The sequence below is a fragment of the Xenopus laevis genome, chromosome 4L (genome assembly GCF_017654675.1).
Source record: "Xenopus laevis strain J_2021 chromosome 4L, Xenopus_laevis_v10.1, whole genome shotgun sequence".
In the NCBI taxonomy this organism is placed as follows: Eukaryota; Metazoa; Chordata; class Amphibia; order Anura; family Pipidae; genus Xenopus; species Xenopus laevis.
Genome location: NC_054377.1, coordinates 117,519,586 through 117,540,022, shown reverse-complemented (window position 1 = coordinate 117,540,022; position 20,437 = coordinate 117,519,586). Strand labels below are relative to the sequence as shown.

General features: G+C 37.8%; 1 protein-coding gene across 1 annotated transcript in view; it reads left to right on the top strand.

Annotated features, from left to right (window-relative positions):
- The window catches only part of hmcn1.L (hemicentin 1 L homeolog), a 149,382-nt gene that overhangs the window by 115,787 nt on the left and 13,158 nt on the right, over positions 1-20,437 (top strand). The window contains 15 exon segments of the mRNA XM_041590706.1: positions 639-773; positions 1,680-1,814; positions 3,068-3,337; positions 5,041-5,231; positions 6,566-6,779; positions 7,843-7,977; positions 8,094-8,284; positions 9,693-9,774; positions 9,878-10,147; positions 11,753-11,923; positions 13,331-13,501; positions 14,479-14,649; positions 15,790-15,960; positions 18,117-18,287; positions 18,726-18,896. Coding sequence (XP_041446640.1) covers positions 639-773; positions 1,680-1,814; positions 3,068-3,337; positions 5,041-5,231; positions 6,566-6,779; positions 7,843-7,977; positions 8,094-8,284; positions 9,693-9,774; positions 9,878-10,147; positions 11,753-11,923; positions 13,331-13,501; positions 14,479-14,649; positions 15,790-15,960; positions 18,117-18,287; positions 18,726-18,896 — 2,649 coding nt within the window.

The following is a 20,437-nucleotide window of genomic DNA, read 5'->3' as shown; positions in this document are numbered from 1 at the left end:
TCTGTCCATCATTAGTGCTGTATGATGGCAAAATAGAAAACCCCACTTTTTAGGAATCTCTTTCACTGTAATGTGCACTTTGAACTCCCCTACTGGGCAGATTTCTTTAGTAAACCATAGGCTGCCAATGTTACAATGTAAATCACCAGCCTCTAAAACTCTGTGCATCTCCGTTTTTGCCCTGACACAACTCATATGACTGTGGTTAGACCTATGGCCTGTTCCTAAAATAATGTTTATATAGGCTTTTTGATTTTCTTCCTTTTTTATGCTCCATAATTCTGTTTCTTTTTAATTCAATTATGTTTTTCACCTCAGACATTGAATCTAATCGCAAAGTTACCTCCCCATTGACCTGTAAATATCCAGACTCCCCTGTACTCTTAAAGAAGACATGTTGTGTAAAAACAAGAATTTACCAGTGATATATTTCACTATAGAATAAATGTGCTTAAAAATATGTGTTTGGGGACAGCTAGGTTACCATCATATCCTGTGTTGCATTGTGGGTCAAAGCCTTGTGTACTGATATATTTTGGTTCCAAAACAAGTTCTATTTTCTGTACACTGAAGTGAAAGTGTAAATGTCTTGCTGCAGGGCCCATACTCTTCTAAGCATCTTGTGTTTCCTAAATTAGAGGTTCCTCTCATAAAGGAGCAGAATGATTATTTAGAAGTAGTCTTCAGCAATTCTATCACACTGTCATGCGAAGCATCTGGGACACCTACGCCAACCATATCATGGCAAAAAGAAGGTGTTGGTGTGAAATCAGGTATTTTTAAGATTATAAGCATATTATTTTGTAAATATTTATTTGAAAACTGTATATTTTAATGGGGAATGCTATCTTATCCACAGTTAGAGTTACATTTTGAGCAGTTATATGTAATAAACAATAAATAATGCAGAATGTGGTATAGCCTCTACTTCCCAATCGTCAGGTGTTTTAATTATACCCCGTTTAACCACCATATTCTAAACCCATGCAAGAGGGATTGCACATTTGTCTATTCACACTATAGTTTTTATTATCATAGAAAACTTTATGTACCCTTGTTGACCTCAGGTCACAGGAGCCTGTTGTAATTGTAATCCATACAGTTTACACCTGTATTGCAGGATTAACCAGACAACAAAAAAATTTGTCAAAGAGAAATAGTGGACTGTATTGCATTGTATATTTAATGTAGAGCTGTGGTAGAGCTTTGACCCCCTAACCAGTGGCTCGCCAGCAACACATTGTTCACCAACCCCTTGTATGTTGCTTCCAATGGCCTCAAAGCAGGTGCTTATTTTTGAACTCCTGGCTTGGAGTTGAAAACCAGGTGTACTGCCAAACTGAGACGCCTGTAGGCTGCCGGTCCATATAGGGGCTACCAAATAGCCAATCACAGCCACAGGAACTTTTTCATGCTTGTGTTGCTCCCCAACTATATTTATATTTGAATGTGGCTCATGGGTAAAAAAGGTTGGGGACCCCTGCTAAGGAGACAGGTTGTTTGGTCAAAATGTGTATTTTGATTTAATGCCAGATGAAAGTGCTTATACACTGCCAACCCCTTTGACAGTTACTGCCTATACAATATACATATCTATAAAGAATACAGAATATTCACACATGAGAAGACAGTACTCTTCCTTTACTGACCTCATACTATTCTAATAAATGTATTTTTAGGAAGCAGTTATACCATCCTTTCCAGCGGTAATCTTAACATTGCCAGGGCCACTCAAGAAGATGCTGGTACATACACATGCATTGCCCAAAATCCAGCAGGAACAGCTCTAAAGAAAATCAGACTGAAAGTTCATGGTAAGTTGCTGCTGTGTTACTACAGGTGTCTGTTTCCAAAGCTGAACACTATTGTTTTATTTCCATTTACATGAAGAAAGCATATAACCATTTGTTACAATGTTCCTTTTTCTACAATAAATTTGAAGTTTAGGGTCTCCAGGTAGAAAGTGATTACTCACCTCATGAGGGAAGAGGCAGAGGTGCACCGAACCTGAGCCCTCAGCAAGGGGAGCAGACTATCCGAAAAGTCTTTGGAGCAGGCACTCAAAGAAGGCAAACTTCCAACAGGCAAGAGGTTCAAAGTGAAAAAAGGTTTATTGTGTCAACAGCCTTACGCGTTTCGTGTCATAAACACTTTTCTGACACAAAACGTGTAAGGCTGTTGTCACCGTCGACACACTAAATCCAAAACCTATGCTAAGCACTCTGTTCTCGGCTCTTGCTTCTGCCTTTAACAGCCGCCTTTCACCTCAGGAGGAGCCATCGGCTAATCAGATGCCGACAGGTCTTATTAAGTGCCAAGCGAAGGGTTCTGGGTGAGCAAAGGGGCACGATGGTAAAGCAAAGTCTTTGGGCAGTAGGTTGCAGTACAAGGCGTAGACAAACAGGCGTAGTCAATCAGGCTAGGTCGAGGCAGGCAGAGTACAAGCGGAGTCAGACAGGCAAGGGTCAAACCAGGAGATCAATCAGAGGGGATACGGATACAGAAGAGTCGGTTACCAGTAAGGGTCGGGATCCCAGAAGTTAAAACAGGCAGGGGTCACAACAGGTAATCAGATATCAGGAAACAGAAGCTTAATAGCACAGAAGCACCAGGAACTCACTAGGAGAAAACCTATAACGGGCAAAGAATTACACACAAAAAATCCATTTTATAGTGTTTGAATTTTCGCGCCATTGCGCCTAAAACTAGCAGAGGCGCGCCGTACGCGCACTAGGAAAACCGGCGCATTGGAAGGAGAAGACCGGCGTGACGGGCGTCCCCGCCGGCCCACTAGACCACCAGGGTGAGTAGCCCTCACAGCTGTGGACACAATAAACCTTTTTTCACTTCTTGCCTTCTTTGAGTGGCTGCTCCAAAGACTTTTTGAATGTTCCTTTTTCTGGTAAATTTTTCTGAGAATATCGGGTCAACATCAGATTGATCACTGACCTGGGATAACCTGGATAGTTGCTATCTAAGAAGCTATCTAAGAAGCAATATGGACTTACATTCTGGTAATAAATAAATATAATTATGGTGAATTCTGTATTTGCTTCTTAATCTACAGTTCCGCCAGTTATTGTTCCACACCAGAAAGAATATGTTATTTCTATGGATAAATCCATCACAATGATCTGTGAGGCACATGGAAGTCCAATACCTGAAATGATATGGCATAAAGATGGAGTTCCTCTTGCCAAGTCACCTGGGCAGAGGATGTCAGCGACTGGAGGATTACACATAGCAGTGGTTCAACAAGATGATGCTGGACAATACACATGTACAGCTGAAAACATTGCAGGGTCTGTCAGTTCAAGCATGAACCTCTCTGTTCTCGGTAAGAAAAGCTGCAATGATGATATATTGCTTCTTTATAACAAGGAAGTTTTTATCAGATTAGTTTTTCCTACCAAATTATGGACCAGATTAAGTTTGATGAGAAAGAGATATGCTCATTAATTCCAGATTTTCCCATCAGCTTCAAAGGAGTTTTCACATACCAAACCAAAAAAACATAATTCCTTGGCCTTCCAATAACAGAAAAGTAACACACTGTAGTTCTGTAGTGCAAGGAATACCTAGAAATGGACATTAAGCGGGTTATTTATTAAGGTTGTGTTTTGCACGGAAATTCGATTTTTTGAGTTGATTTTTTCATCAAAACTCAAATTTTAGGGTTAAAAAAACCTAAAAATTTAAAGTTTAAAAAAAGAAAACTAAAATTTTCCCAGATTTATCATACCCCGTCCCTGGAAATAGCTCGAATCCGAAAATACACCATCTAAAACCTGTCGAGGTCATGTAGTCAATGGCAGAGGCCCCTTGAACCATTTGAAGATGTTAAAAACCTTCATAAAGTTCAAGTTTTTTTCGGAGGGTTTTGCCCGAAAACTGAAATAATTTGAGCAATACAAGTTTTTCCCGTTCCACAACTCGAACTGGCAGAATCAAGATTTTTTCCATTTGAGTTTTCTCTTAAATAAGAAACCGTTCGAATTGTTCATATAAGGTATAAAAAACTCTAACATTCAACCTTTGATAAATAAACCCCTTAGTCATCGTGGGTATCATTAAGGGGCACATTTACTTAGGGTCGAAGTTAAATCCTTCGACTTCGAATATCGAAGTCAAAGGATTTACCGCAATTCGTTTGATTTTAATCCATCGATCGAACGATTTTCCTTCGATCAGAAAATTGTTAGGAAGCCTATGGGGACCTTCCCCATAGCCTAACATTGCACCTCGGTAGGTTTTACTTGGCGAAGTAGGGGGTCGAAGTTTTTTTTAAAGAGACAGTACTTCGACTATCGAATGGTGGAATAGTCAAATGATTTTTAGTTTGAATCCTTCGATTCTAAGTCGTAGTCGAAGGTCGAAGTAGCCAATTCGAAGGTCGAAGTAGCCAAAAAAACGTTTGGAATTCAAAGTATTTTTTCTTCTATTCCTTCACTCAAGCTTAGTAAATGTGCCCCTAAGTGTTAGGTATAAATAAAGGCATATTAATCAAAGACCACCAGGTTGGTTGCTTGAGTATTTTTTTAGGTATTGACTGCACCTCAGGGTTTACAATGCATAAAAAAGAAATCCATCTCATTTAGGGACTCTCTCTGTGCCCTAGGGGACTACAAATCTGAGCAGTACTCTCAGCCACAGAAGAAACGTACAGAGGCCCTTTCAGAACAGAACAGATTCACATTAATAGTGCTATACACATAGCCCTGCCTTAAACCAAAAAACTAGAGGCTTTAACCCTTACTTATTATTCCACATAATAATAATTACACAATTTTGGGCAGAGACATACAAATTATTGTGATCCACTATGCATCTAGAAATGCTGGTTTAATGGAAAAGTTTAGCTTAAAGTAAGAATTGCAGCTCTATACTGACTGTAACTTTCATTTGGAATTGCCATATTTTAGCAGTAATAAGGAAGGATTATTTCCTAACAATGGACCTAGTGTTATGTAGCCCATTAGAAAATACATATTGTATTATATTATTATTATTTTCCATTGATAATGTTGCTGTTTTTGCTAGTACCACCTCGGATTGTAAAAAACATCAAAGATGTCTTTGTGGTGATAAACAATCAAGCTACCCTGCCTTGTGCTGCACATGGCATTCCCACACCGACAATCTCCTGGGCAAAAAACAATGTGCCTATCACAGACAAAGCAGGAAAATACTCAGTGTTGGCATCTGGGGAGCTTATACTGCACAATGCCCAGGTAAGTGGGGTTGCTCTGAATTAAATGCACTAACAGTGGCGTAACTACGGGGGAGCAGGGGGTGCAATTGGGCCAGGGCCCGCACCCCCTCAGGCCCCCCCGGCAGCTCGCGCGCCACTGGATTTCATAGGAAATAGCTTACGGAGGGGGGCGGTGGGGCCTGGCTGAACGTCCCGCACCAGGGCCCGCCCCCCTCCCGCCCCCCTCTAATTACGTTACTGAGCACTAATGAATGCAATTTAGTAAAATTCATGATCAGATCTTATTAATCTAGTTTAGAATAGCAGCTGGTGATGAAAAAAAGGTCCATTTATTAAGGGTAGAAACAAATGTTGGGCCTCAAGGGACAAAAAATTGCAGTTAACACATCTGGCTTGGGGCTCCAAAAATGAGCATTGTATTCAATGTCTACTGGAAACAATGTCAGACTCGCCCACAGAAAACCTGATATCAAGGGTTCATTGTTCAAATGTAACTGATTAATATAGCCAAGAAGGCACTGTTTTTACCCAGTAGGTGGCAGTTTACTGAAGTCTATGTAAAACATTATATACATAGAGATATTCTTCATGAGATAATCCTGCAGCCAGCTTTATATAATTTACAGCTTCTCTGAATTCCCCTGCATATCTGTGGCAATACATTTGGCCTCAATCTTTTCCCTAAACCCATCATAGAATATTAAATTAACTCTTTCTCATTGCTGGAAATAAATGAAAAACAAACAGAACCTTAAAAAGGTAGAAAAGTGTGATCTGTGATCCAGAAAACAATAAGATCAAGGCCCACTGGGAAAAGTCCCAGTACCCGGACAAGCCGGTCTGACACTGAATGGACAGTAAAGATCTTTAGATGAGGGGGGTGATCATTTAAAGAAAAAAAGCTGAAATTGATGGATATGTTTTTCCAACCTCAATTGTTATGTTCACCTGACAAAGAATAATATATCTCTAATCTCTGAAACACATAGTGCCACATTTCTTCACTGAATAATGGTGATGCTATGATGGCACAAACGTTTTGCATTGACGCTTGCATTTCCAATACTCATAAGAATGGAATATAAAAGCATTAAATATTAGCCCAAACTATGTATAAAGTTTTAAATGAATATCCAGTTATTACTGTTAGGGACTACTACCCCAAACTCTTCAGGTGAACATTTTATTATGAGTGCTCATAGGTACAAGATGATCTGGCAACAAAACATGATGAGCCTAGCAGTAAATTTTGCACTTCTTCGTTACTGAATACAGGTTATAAATGTTTGAATTAATGCCAAAAGTTGACCACCAATATGTTTTATACATTTATGTATCTGCATATTGTTACAGCACAAGGATGTTGGGACTTACACTTGCACTGCAAACAATGTTATCGGAGAAGACACTCACACAGTCAGACTCACTGCTCATTTCCCTCCGTCATTTACTGAACTGCCAACAACTGTATCTTTAAATGAAGGAGAGAGGCTCAGCTTGTTATGCAAAGCAACTGGAAATCCACTTCCTCATACAACCTGGATCTTTAAGGACAAAATTTTGCCAGGTTAGACTCTAATTACATTTTGAGCATATGTTTTTACCTTCCAGTTTTCAGCTATTTAGCCTTTTTTTATTCAATACAGATTCAAATACATTCTGTGATAGATGTCAATATGTCAACATATTGAGAAACTTTTAAGGATAAAATTATTACAGCAAAGAGTGGCTCGTGTGGAATCTAAAATACAGACAGATTCGAAATATATAGCAGTGTCCAGAAAATGATAAATTAGATAATCCAAATGCAAATGATTAAAAAAATGTGCTGCAACAATGATAAAAACAAGGCTTTGGAACAACTCAGAACAAACAGGTTCAATGGAATCCTAGATAACTTATTGTTACACTTTACATCATTGTTGCAGAAACAAAGTAAAGAATGTAAGATATATACAACATAAGACTGCATTGATGTAACCACCCATAATAAAAAATACAGCACTCCTTACCAATATTGCAAAAATGCTTGAAAATGTCTGAATGTGGGTTATTTGTAATGATTAAAGGCAGATGTACTATTGGGGGTGGTAGAGGGAGTTTGCACACTGTCTTCTGGTAAGTAAATGACCCATACTCTATGGCAAACTAAAATGCTTGGTTCCTTTTATGTAGGGCACTAAATTCCACTAAAAATATCCAATGGGGCTAGTGATAGAAGGACCACAGCCTTCCACACTTTTGCTTCATTATGTCTGTAGAAGACATGGGATCATACTGTTTATCTTTTATGGCTTATTTGAGGATAATTGGGGTAATGCTGTTTGACAAATGGTAACAAGGCATTGAGAATTTGAGCCCAGTGTGAGTGGCAGATTTATACTTAGATTTAGATCAAGCTTTTGTCATATCTGTCACCAAAGAACCATCAACATTCATTGACATATAAAGCAAGGATTGTTGAGAATCCACCAGTTTGTAACACTTGAGCTTATGAAGAATATGCTCTTTTTTTTGAATTGTATAACTTCTCTCTAGTGGCAGAACCTAAAACCTCTTGTGTCATCCCATCCCAATGATCCAAATGTTTTCCAAATAAGTCTTCAACCTCCTTCATTTGTTCCCAATAGTGCAAGACAGAAGATCCAAGCCGCAAAGTGAGCTGGTGATTGACAAGGTTTCAAGAGAATATTCGGGCACCTATATGTGTGTAGCTGAAAATATTGTAGCATCAATAAATACAACAATACATGTCTTTGTAAAAGGTGAGTTCTTGTTTCCGTCATTATAATAAATGTTTTTTTTATCTTTTGATCCACCTTTCAAACAACATTTGAAAAAATACATACTTGTATTATTGGTTGTTGTGTTTTTCCCACAGAACCCCCTGTACTTAATGGAGTCCATGATACACACCGGACTGTTCCTTTGGGTGGAAACATTATTTTGAATTGTGTTGTAAAAGGCAATCCTTCCCCTAAAATTCAGTGGCATAAGAAGGCAAAAGTTATTTCCTATAACAAGCACATTAAACAATTCAGTAATGGCTCCATTGCAATATATGATGCAGGGGTAAGTATTCTTGTTTTATAGATGACAACAATTACCATTCTCAAGTAATACCTGAAGCATGCTTTTCCTTTGATAGGCACCTAACTTGTACCTGCTGAGCCACCTACTTAAAAGCTGACCAACCAAACACAATGGACCATATCCAATTCATTGAAAAAAAGGTTTATCGTATGAAAAGTCATGGGCGAGATTCAATTTGAGATGCAATTAAATTTAGAAAAACTTATCTCATGGTTTATCATGTGTAGTGAACTGAAAGTGAATGAGGGTTTTTTCTCCTCAAATTGAATTGTGTCCATGAGTTTTCAAGTGATAAACCATGAGATAACTTTTTCTCTCTGAGTTGAATCTGACCCAATGTAGGTTATAGTTAAATGTGACCTGCTTTATATCATTAGATAGCTTCCATAGTGATTTACCTGCCAACAGCATCTTCAGTCAGACTAAAAATGTCTAAAATGGCTTGAATGACTTAAAAATTGCGTGAACTGTCACTCAGAATATGTGTTCACCATGGGGCAGATTTATTAAAGGTCAAAGTGAAAATTCTAATTTTAGAATTTTTTTATGGGCAAAACTGTCAAATTCGACTAGGAAGTTATCCAAACTCGATTAGAGTTTCTTTAAAAAATTTGAATTTCAAAATTTATCATACTCTGGCCCTTTAGGAATTAGGAGTTTGACTATTTGCCACCTAAAACCTGCGGAATTGCAGTTTGAACCAATGGGAGAGGTCCAAGGTCAATTTGGAGATGTTTGCAGCCTTCCTGACATTCGTAATTTTATAGAGAGAAAACTTGAATTGAGTTTCAATCGAATTTGATTTGATTCGAGTTTTCAGGTCATTTTAATTCGTCCGAGTTGGATTAAATTTGGAATTTATGGCAGTTTTAAAAGACTCACATGAATATGAAATTCGACCCTTGATAAATGTGCCTCCCCGTGTTTTTTGCCCATGTTTAGGGATAAACAGTTTTTTTCACCTGACACAGATTCGCAGCAGATTTTCATGTGGTGGAAATCTGTGTTAGAATTTCACCATGTATTTAGTTTCACTGGAAAAAAGAAAGAAAAAAAAACTACATTGACTCCAATGCATTTGGAGTAAAAATAATCAAATATATTTGGCAATAAATCAGTGATATTTTGTCGTCTCACAATTTTTTTTCTGCAGTTTCACAAATTTTCTGGCTAATTGGGGCAGTTTCGCTCATCACAACAATTCAATCAAAGTTGGTCAAGTTGGCTTATTATTTTGGTGTGTGTGTATAGCTAAGTGTAGAATACTTATTACTGCAGATGCTGTCTTAATAAAGATTATATAGATATCCAGATCTTGGCATACAGGCCACATACATATGGACTGTAAAATAACAGTTACATAACCATATATATTTATATATTAAAGCATGAAGATGTTGGTGATTATACTTGTATCGCAACAAATGACGCCGGGAGCCTGGAACACACTGTATTTTTAACGTTACAGAGTAAGACATTTTAGATTATATTCTTAAAGTACTCAAATATACTTAATACTGTATATTATTGTCATTATATTGTCATTCACTCTTTCTTTGCATTTTGTTTAAGGACCTCCCATTATTAAAGTTCTCCCACTGGACACTACTGTTGATGCAGGGGCAACTGTGGCTCTAAATTGCCAAGCAGAGGGAGAGCCGGTGCCTAAAATCACTTGGTACCGTCACAATAACCCTATCAGCAGTGAGAATCGAATCAATGTTCTACCCAATAACTCTCTGCAGATTGTTGCAGCGCACCAAGAGGATACTTCTGTGTATGAATGCAAAGCTACAAATATCATGGGGACTGATGCTGTCAAAGTTACTTTCACTGTCCAAGGTACTGAACATTAAGATTTCCCAATATCATCATCCAGTGATTCAGGAGAAGGGATTAAAGAAGGAGCTCAGGCAGCCATGTCTGCCATTAATTAACAGACCCATTCTTGAGCTTTAATGATCATTTCACATACATATAATAATTCATATATGAATTATATTCTAAATAATATATATCTATATAAATTATCTGTTTATCTAAATAAATGATATATCTAATTGACTGAATAATTATAAATCTGCAAATATACTCAAGAAAGCAAATTTATTAAAAATGTAATCTAATCTTTTTTTATTAAAAAAATTTAAATGTTTTAGTTTTTTTAATTCTAACAAACTCAGTCTACCCAAACTTTATTTGAAAACATCTTTTCTAAACATGTGAAAACAAAATCTAAATGTAGCAAAAACAGATTTTAACCGAAAAAGTTTGCTAATGCAACTCCCCTTTACTTCTCCATTAACTTGCCAGCTTTTAAATTTGATTTGAAGGTTTACATTTTTTGCACTGAATAAATCTTGAAAATTTGAGTTTGGAAGTTTGATTTTTGCTGCATATATAATAAATAAATAAAAAAAAGTGGGATGAAAAGTGGTAAAATTCTGAATACCAATGAAAATAAATCTGCCCATTAGTTTAAATAAAGCATTCTGGTACAGGTATAGGATCCCTTATCCAGAAACCCGATATCCAGAAAGCTCTGAATTATGGAATGGCTGTCTCCCATAGACTCCATTTTATCCAAATAATCCAATTTTTTATATTGATTTCCTTTTTCGCTGTAATAATAAAACAGTAGCTTGTACTTGATCCCAACTAAGATATAATTAATCCTTATTGGAAGCAAAACCAGCCTATTGGGTTTATTTAATGTTTAAATGAATTTCTAGTAGACTTAAGGCATGAAGACCCAAATTACGGAAAGATCTGTTATTTGGAAAACCCCAGGTCCCAAGCATTCTGGATAACAGATCCCATACCTGTAGTATCATTATTTTCAAATGAGGCCCAAATTAAATTTGGGATTCTTGAAGATATGTTATTCGGAAAACCCCAGGTCCCAAGCATTCTGGATAACAGATCCCATACCTGTAGTATCATTCTTTTCAAATGAGGCCCAAATTAAATTTGGGATTCTTGCTTGGGACCGAAAATTTGATATATAATTAATTTCCTACCTCTTTATAAATGTGTATTGCAAAAGGACATTTAAAGTGAATGTGCAAATCCAATCTAAACAACACGGGGACCTAATTTTGGGTCCGATCCATAGATTAAAAATCACTGCAATAGATTAGAAAGTTATAGTAACTGCTTTTAAATGTTCAAAAATATTAAATACAGCATCTCTGAAGAACTATTGTATGGTCTACAAAGAAAGATGAGAAATATAAAAATCCCATGATGTGAGTCCTGTGCAAGTGTCTCATCCAAGATCTGAAATCCCAACTTGACTATTGCTAACAATTTGGTGATATTTGTACTATTGTCATGAATTTATAAATCAGCAGAGAGAAGTGCAATGAGGTTCCACAGTGATTAGGATTAACGGTTGTGCCTCTATCATGGCTCTGCATGTATTTAATGCCATGTATTCCCTTTCAGTGCATGGTGGCTTTTCTGAGTGGCTTCCTTGGCAGTCCTGCAGTGTGACTTGTGGTCAAGGAATCCAACGAAGGATCCGGTTGTGTGACAACCCTCTGCCAGCAAATGGAGGGCATTACTGCCAAGGGGCAGAGACTGAGACAAGAAGTTGTCAGAATAAACTGTGTCCAGGTAACTCTAGGAGGCTTATTCATCAGAATTCAGATTTATGTAATTTTATATTACTTTGAATAAACTCACAATTAAAAAATACCTGATCTATTAAAAAAAATCAAAGATAAAAAACTTGAATGAATAAAATAATGGAAGAAAATTGAATTCCTTGTATGTTAGGACATTGGCCTCGCAAGCTTTTAGATATCGAAGTTTTGCATTAAAGTTTTTGTGTTTTCTTCTTGTAAAATACTGAAAATTCATGTTTTTCAAACTATTATTCACATTCATGGTTTTTAGCACAAAAAAGTTTGAATCACAGAAACAATAATGATTAACCCTCTTAGTCTCCATGATTTATCAAATTGCAGCCAGTCTTTCTCAAGCATTGATTATGTTTGCAAGAAATATTTAGGGACTGATTCAACTGGCCGATTCAATCATTTGACTCATCAAAAACCAGTTTATTAGCCACTGAAAAACACTACCATAGCTTTGTTTTATTATCTGTTGTATACTGTATATTGCTCCCTAACCAGATTTGCCCGTTCAATTTTTACATTTAGAGGCAGATTTATCAAGCGTCGAATTTCAAGTTTATGGGAGTTTTTAAAACTCCCATAAACTACCATGAACTTGAAATTCGACCAATTGAAATTTACTAAAAAAAATAGAATTTTTCAAAGTCAGGTGAATACTATGGACCTGAAAACTTTTTCTGCGCAAAAAACTCAAATGTCAGAAAGGCTGATCCCAAATTGATCCCAGGACATCTTCCTTAGGCTAAAACCGCAATTCGGCATGTATTAGGTGGTAAACAGTCAAATCCAAGTTCTTAAAGGTCCAGTGTATGATAAATCTCGAAAATCAAATTCGATTTTATTTAAAAACGCGAATTGAATTTTAACAATTCCCTAGTCGAATTTGACAGTTTTGGCCATAAAAAGAATTGAAAATTCAAATTCTCACTTTGACCCTTGATAAATCTGCCCCTTACTGTTAAGACCAACTTACAATCAACAATTTTTGAACAGATCCAGAGAAAAAATTACAAGTTTGAATCTTTTTTCCCTGCATGAAATACAATTTTTTGGGATGGGAAAAGGAGTGTTCAGACAGGAAATATAGCTTGAATTGCTGGGAGTCCTTCTGGGTTCTCCAGTTTGATCTTTTATAAATCAGCTCCTGAGTCTTTGTGGATCTTAAAAAATAATTAAAAATGCAATAACCTGCAATGCATTCACTAGGACTGATTTACCAATCAGATCGTTGCTCTAATTTTCTAACTCAAAGCTAATTGCAGATTAATTGCTACTGACAACTGCACTTGTGCACCTTAGTACCTGTGTATTAAATGAGCCCTATTATGCTTTACATACAGTACATATGCATTTCAGTATTGTGCATCATTTCTGTATTACATAGTGGATGGAAACTGGTCAGCGTGGAGCACATGGGAAGATTGTTCTAGATCATGTGGAAGTGGGAAAAGAACAAGGATCAGAACCTGCAGTGACCCACCAGCCCAGGAGGGAGGGAAGCCATGTATTGGAAAAGCAGTAGATGTTGCTGTGTGTAATACTAAACCCTGCCCAGGTAAAGTAATTCCATGCCTGGATATTATACTATTAAAAAGTATCTTTCTATTTAATTAGAGGGGTAGTTGTGATTGTATGCTCTTTTGGCCAGGGCCTTCTTTACCTCTTGTATTGGATATTTGCTTTGTATGTAAATCTGTATGGTCAATGTATTTGCTCATTTATTCCACAGTGCTATGGAATATGTTGGCTCTTTACAAATATGTGATACTAATTAAATGAGACAGGCTTTAATGATGAAATTGGGGCAACATGCACTTTGAAAGTTGTTAGTTAAAAAGCTGAGCCTTCCTTACTTTATTCTTGAACTTTACACACCTGCACCAGTGAGATTGGTAAATGAGCCCCAGCATCATCACAGAGAAAAGTTTTTTCCTTCAGTTTATTTATTTCATAATTGGGTGATAACAGCACTGTGTGCACAAGTATACGTATATAGACATGCCAAAACAGAGAATGCATCATTTTGTCTGTTCCAACCAGCAAATCCATATCATCCAACTATATCACCTTTCCTCTCTTACTGCCCCTTCATTGACACTACTTCTCTAAAAGTGGTGATGCTGCTTCTCCAGCTTGCAAAGTAAACTGTATGAGCAGAAGTTACAGCAACTCAGACCTGCTGAATGGAAGAAGGAGAGAGAGAGAGATAGGGGCAATTGGGAGAGCTAGAAATCTAGATACAAATTTGCTAAACATGCAAGGGGAAGAGTAAATAGAAAGAAGGTTACCCAAAAGCAAATGTGGCATGGGCACAGGGAGCAGAGGGGTTGGAGAATAAGCAGTCGGGTGTCTTTAGAATGTAAGCTCCACAGAGCAAGGACTCCCTGAAACTGAAAATACACCTTCCTTCCCTGGGCACAATATTATTAGATTTTACATATTACATATTATATGGACATAGCCGTGTAAGCAGAACGTTTAAATTCATTTGTTTTTATTTATTTGTATAATTGTTATTTTTTTGTATTATAGTCCATGGCACGTGGGGCCCTTGGCAGTCCTGGGGAGCGTGCACCAAGACTTGCGGAAAAGGAACAAAGACGAGAGTTAGGTTTTGCAATAACCCTGCTCCATCACCTGACGGCCTACCTTGTGAGGGGCAAGACACGCAGATGCAAATATGTGGTGACAGGCATTGTCCAGGTAAATACTCGCAATAGATATAAAAGATGGTTTACATTTTTAGCAAACACTGTCAGAATTAACAAAATTAACAGCACAGTAATATATGTGCAATACTATGTATTGATTTTAATCTAAACTATCCAAAGAGCAGGGTATCTTATAGTATCTTATAGTATCTTATTTAAGGCCATGTGATGTGAGCATGAATGCCTGGGACTGTGCGGAGGCAGTTGCTTATGAGCTAACATTTAAATAAAACACAAGACTCAGTTTTCCCTTTTCGTGGGTGGAGGTCGGCCACAGCTTTTATTAAAACTATATTTGGCAAAAACCGATAACTCTGTCCTTGCCATGTTATACCAAGCCCAGGTTACCACAGATGCCAGCCACTGCAACTGCAGTTGGTATGTAAAGGGAAAAACCTACTGACCAGACCCAAATGGTAAGGACCAAAAACAATTACCCGCCAACAGCTGTGACAATAATATTAGTTATATAACACATTCTTAACAATATAGAAACCAGTCCATTGAAACTTTATTAACAAATAAGTGTAACAATTTAAGTGTAACAGTGCAACGGGTGGGGTGGTTGGGATGATCGGGCACCATTAGGGGAGACCAGAGACGCTGCCAGCCTGCACAGTGCTCCAGGTGCCCGTGATGTCACAAGAGGAGGAGAGTAAGCAGCTTCCCAATTTTATAACAGCCCTCCCTTATTGCCATCAACCAATCCTTCCACCCCGTGTAGCCAGTCCCAGGTTTCCCTCTGCTCCCAGTACCTCCCCCAAAGTCCTGGGCAACCTCCGTTACTCACTTTGGTGCCTTGCAGTTCCTGTAGACTTATGGGATACAAGCAGTCATTAAAAATTTCCAAAATTGAGTCCCCTATGCTTCAGCCTGAAGGAGTGTCCCTTGCAGATATTGTTCCCCAGAAACGGTCAATTGATACAAAAGAACCACAAAAAATGTCACTTTCACTGATATCAGTGGGTAAATCAAGAAAGAATTGTGTAGGAACTGGTCTGAAGTCTGCAGTTTATATTTATTTTTATGTCCAGGAAAGCGTGAGACTACCTTACTTACTTACCTTGGCACTAATTCTGTTACCGTACTAAGATATGCCAGTCTAATATAAGATTATTTTCCATGTTTTTAGTGGATGGAAAGTGGGCGGCCTGGAGTAGCTGGACATCCTGCAGTTTGTCCTGTGGAGGAGGCCTTCGACAAAGATCTCGTGCATGTTCCAATCCAGCACCACAGTATGGCGGCCATAAATGTGAAGGGAATGAGCGTGAAAATGAGATATGCAATGCAGATCTATGTCCAGGTAAGTAATCTGATATCAATATTACAGTACCGGCCATGAATAAGCAAGGGAGTGAGTTTGCAAACACAGCACACAACAGTACTCACTTTTTCTAAAGTGTCTCCAATTTCAAAATAGCAAACTAATTCAGTCAGCAGCAATGTACATAGCCCTGTAACTACAATGAGTGTTGTAGCAGGTGCTCATTACAGGCAGTGAGCGATATCAGTCTGTCCTTGTGTCTCCTGAATAATGAGAAAGGAATAAGTCCTAGCTAATGCAGCCAAGGAAACTGTTAGCAGCAATATGGCTGCCAGTAGACATTTTTTTTCTTTTTTCTTTAATATTCATCACAAATTATCTGTGTCCTCCTTGTACTTGTGTGGGATCCATTATCTGGAAACCAGTTATCCAGCAAGCTCCAAATTACATAAAGGCTGTCTCCCATAGACTCTATTTTATATAAATAATCCAATTTTTTTAAAAATGATTTCCTTTTCCTCTGTAATAATTAAATAATACCTTGTACTTTATGCAAACTGAGGATAAGTAAACCTTTTAAATAAGTTAGTGTAACATTGATGAGAATGTCATTTTAATCACTTTGCAAATGTACATTCATTATTTATTTATTTTTAATTCCAAGATATTAAGGGTTACATGTACTGTTAATATGGATGCATTTTATTACAACAGCACCACCTGCTGGTCATTTTCTGACCACCAAGTAGTCAAGGAAGTTGTCAGGAGAAAGAGGGCTGATCTGATGTTCTTCTGGTTAGGAAATCTTTCCTAAGCAGAAGAAAATCAGACCAGCCCTCTTTCTTTGTCCTACAAAAAAACATGTTTTTTTCCCCAAAATGTATCAGTTAATAGTGCTGATTCAGCAGACGTTTGCACTGAAATCTGTTTTTCAACAGAGCAAACTGATTTTTTAATATTTAATTTTGAAATCTGACATGGGCTAGACATATTGTCAGTTTCCCAGGTACCCCCAGTCATGTGACTTATGCTCTGATAAACTTCAGTCACTGTTTACTGCTACGCTGCAAGTTGCCTTGATATCACCCCCTCCTTTCCCCCCCAGCAGCCCATCAGCAGAACAATGGGAAAGTAACCAGATAACAGCTCCCTGGTAGATATAAGAACAACACACAATAGTAAAAATCCATGTCCCACTGCGACTCCTTCAGTTACATTGACTAGGAGAAACAATAGCCTGTCAGAAAGCAGTTCCATAGTGCAGCACAGGCTCTTTCTGAAAGCACATGACAAGGCAAACTGCACACCAATATTACAAGTAAAAAAATACACTTGGTTCAAGAATGAAGTTTTAGATGGAAGAGTGAATTGTTTGCAGTGTCAACAGTGTAATTTAGAAATAAAAACAACACCACAATCAGAATCCCTTTAACAATACATGTATCCTTTAATATCTTGGAATAAAAAAAGAATAATGGACATTGCAAAATCATATCATTGTCTGCATATTATCTATAATTTTGCCATAAATGTATTTGCCCAAAGCTTTTACATTACCCGTCTCATCCGCATGTTCCTGTATGAGGGGGCTGCCATATTTGAGCAGCAGGAGTCCATTAGCATTAGAAACTCTAACTGACAGGCTGAGAAGGGACAGTCAGGTTGGTAAAACAGTCAGGTTTAGGAACTTCAAGCAACAATTACTTACAAAAGCAGAACTATCAGAGAAAAACAATCAACATGACCTATAGGTAACTTTTAATGTACATTAATATTTTCTATTGTAGATTTTTAGTGTTAGTATTACTTTATGGTATGAAGATCCAAATTACGGAAAGATCTGTTATCCAGAAAACCCCAGGTCCTGAGCATTCTGGATAACAGGTCCCATACTGTATTGAAGTCTACATTATACCTTCTGTATCATAAATATCCAGTTTATAACAATTTCTAGTATTAGCTGGTTCAAAAATCACTACTATGAAGCATTAGGCCAGGAAAATTGGAGACATTTTTACAGATGTCCTGGCACCATTTTTAACTACTGGGAGTGACTCAACAGCAAAATCCAGACGATCCATTCTCATCTTTAGTCAAAGAGTTTCTATGCCAACTCCTCTCTGACTACATATGAAAGCATGTTAATAATGAAGATAACAGATTTCCTTGCCAATCATGCATTTTCTGCCTTTCAGTTCATGGTAATTGGGGTCTATGGAGTCACTGGGGATCCTGCAGCCGCACATGCAATGGGGGTCAAATGAGGCGATATCGAGCTTGTGACAACCCTGCTCCGTCACATAGTGGTAGAGCCTGTACTGGTACCGACACAGAAACAAATAAATGTAACACAGACTTGTGTTCAGGTTAGTATTGTGTGGACCCTTGGCTTTGGAATGCACATGTAGAATAGTTTTAAAGGCAACATTGACTTTACATATATGAGAGAGGGGGATGTTATGCTGACACAACATAAGGTTGACATTTCAGAAAGGTGGGATCAGTATGACTAATGGAGCTTCACTCAGCTGACATTCTCCTTCAATAAATGTCAGAGCAAAATTCTATTTACCAAAATATAACCCTGTGATGGTCACCCAGCCTGAAAGAAGGAGTTGTCTGTACAGAGTCATAATTATTTTTGTACAAGAGCAGTATTACAAAGAATGTGCAGCCTATTTCAATTTGGAGAAAGTAAGCAGATTTTTTTCCATTCTTGAAGACCATTTGGGCCAATCCAAGTCACCTAATTAGAATGCAGTAAAAAGAGTAATACTGTTTCCTTATGGTGTTTCTTATTGTAGCTCATGGAAACTGGGGCCAATGGGAAGCTTGGAGCAAATGCTCAGTCTCTTGTGGTGGAGGGGAGCAGATCCGCACTCGTCTTTGTCACCATCCAGCTCGCTCTCACACGGGCCGGCCCTGCCCTGGGGATTCCACACAGCTATTAAGATGTAACGTTCAAGCTTGTCCTGGTAAGCCTTCTTGTGCAGAGGCTGCATGGCAAATATTATAGTGGCCTTTTGTGCATGGGATGCAGGCTATAACAAATGCCATAAACAGCAATGAATCTGAATAAAAACTAAACACTTGTTATCCAGAAAGCTTGAAATTATGGGAAGTCCATCTTTCACAGACTCCATTTTAATCGAATAATTGAAATTTTTAAAAATGATTTCCTTTTTCTCTGTACTAATAAAACAGTACCTTGTACTTGATCCAAACTAAGATATAACGGGGCAGATTCACTAAAGGGTGAAGTGGCCGTCGCTAGTGACAATCTGCCAGAATCCTCATCTGCAAGGACTTTGCCAATTCACTAACAGGCGTAGAGGACAATTCGCTAGCAAACGAGACCATCGCTAGCGTTCGTTCGCACACTCTATCAAGCGACTTTTCCCTCTGGCCAGAGTTTACTTTGCCACCTCAGACCAGGTGAACTGATAAAACGAAGCAACATTTTCCTCAATCATATGTCAGTGACATCATATCCGGTATGCTGGAAATTAACTAAATCAGTGTCGGACTGGGACACCAAAAGTATTTAGATCAGGGGCCCACTCTCAGTACTATTTTCTTCCTTTCCTCACTCAACCTCTATTCTCCTAGTCTCTTTTCTTTACATACTATAATCTATTATTCCACCTATTTAGCCACTTTGTTCCTTTAGAAATAGGGAATGACCATGAAATAGGCCAAAAGTTTAGCAGCATGAGGGCCCATTGACACCTGGTTTTCCTGGTATCCCAGTGGGCCAGTCCGACTGCATTAAAGTTGTCAAAAACGCTGGAGACTTTTCTTTTCTTAAAGCGGCATTGCTTTCAAAAGTCCAAACTATTAAAAACTTATGTGTGAGCAAATTTTTTCAACTAATTTGAGGGGCATTAGAGGATCTCTTGTGTCTTTTTATTATGGCTCATTGGACATTTGTTTTAAAAAGTGGCCACTTCAAACATTTGCGCCAACATTACCATTAAAGACGTCCATATGACTTTTAGGTACCCGCCTTATTCAAATTAACCTTAGCACAAGAGTGCTAGTGAAGTTTATCTATGCAGAAATGAATGCTTGCAAAAGGACTGCCAAAGTAACGCTAGTGAAAATTCGCCCATTAGTGAATTTGCGCCAATGAATCCTTATTGGGTTTAACTAATGTTTATATTATTTAGTAGATGTAAGTGACAGAGGTCCATATTACAGAAAGATCCATTATCCAGAAAAACACAAATCCCGAGCATTCTAGATAACAGATCCTGTACCTGAATACAAATACTTCAAAACATAACTTGGTCTGGATCTGTGGTTGGTTGCACGTGTGGTTGTGTACAAGGTTCCTTATTACCTCCCACTGGCTTCTTCTAAATTATAATCCCATTACTACAGTACAAACATTATAATCTCTTTACTACAGTACAAACTAGAAAAAGGATTGTGGCCTTGCAGCCCATTACAGAGGTAGATAAACATTTCCCATATCTAAGCACAAGTGCAGGGTACAGTCATACTTTGATTCAAG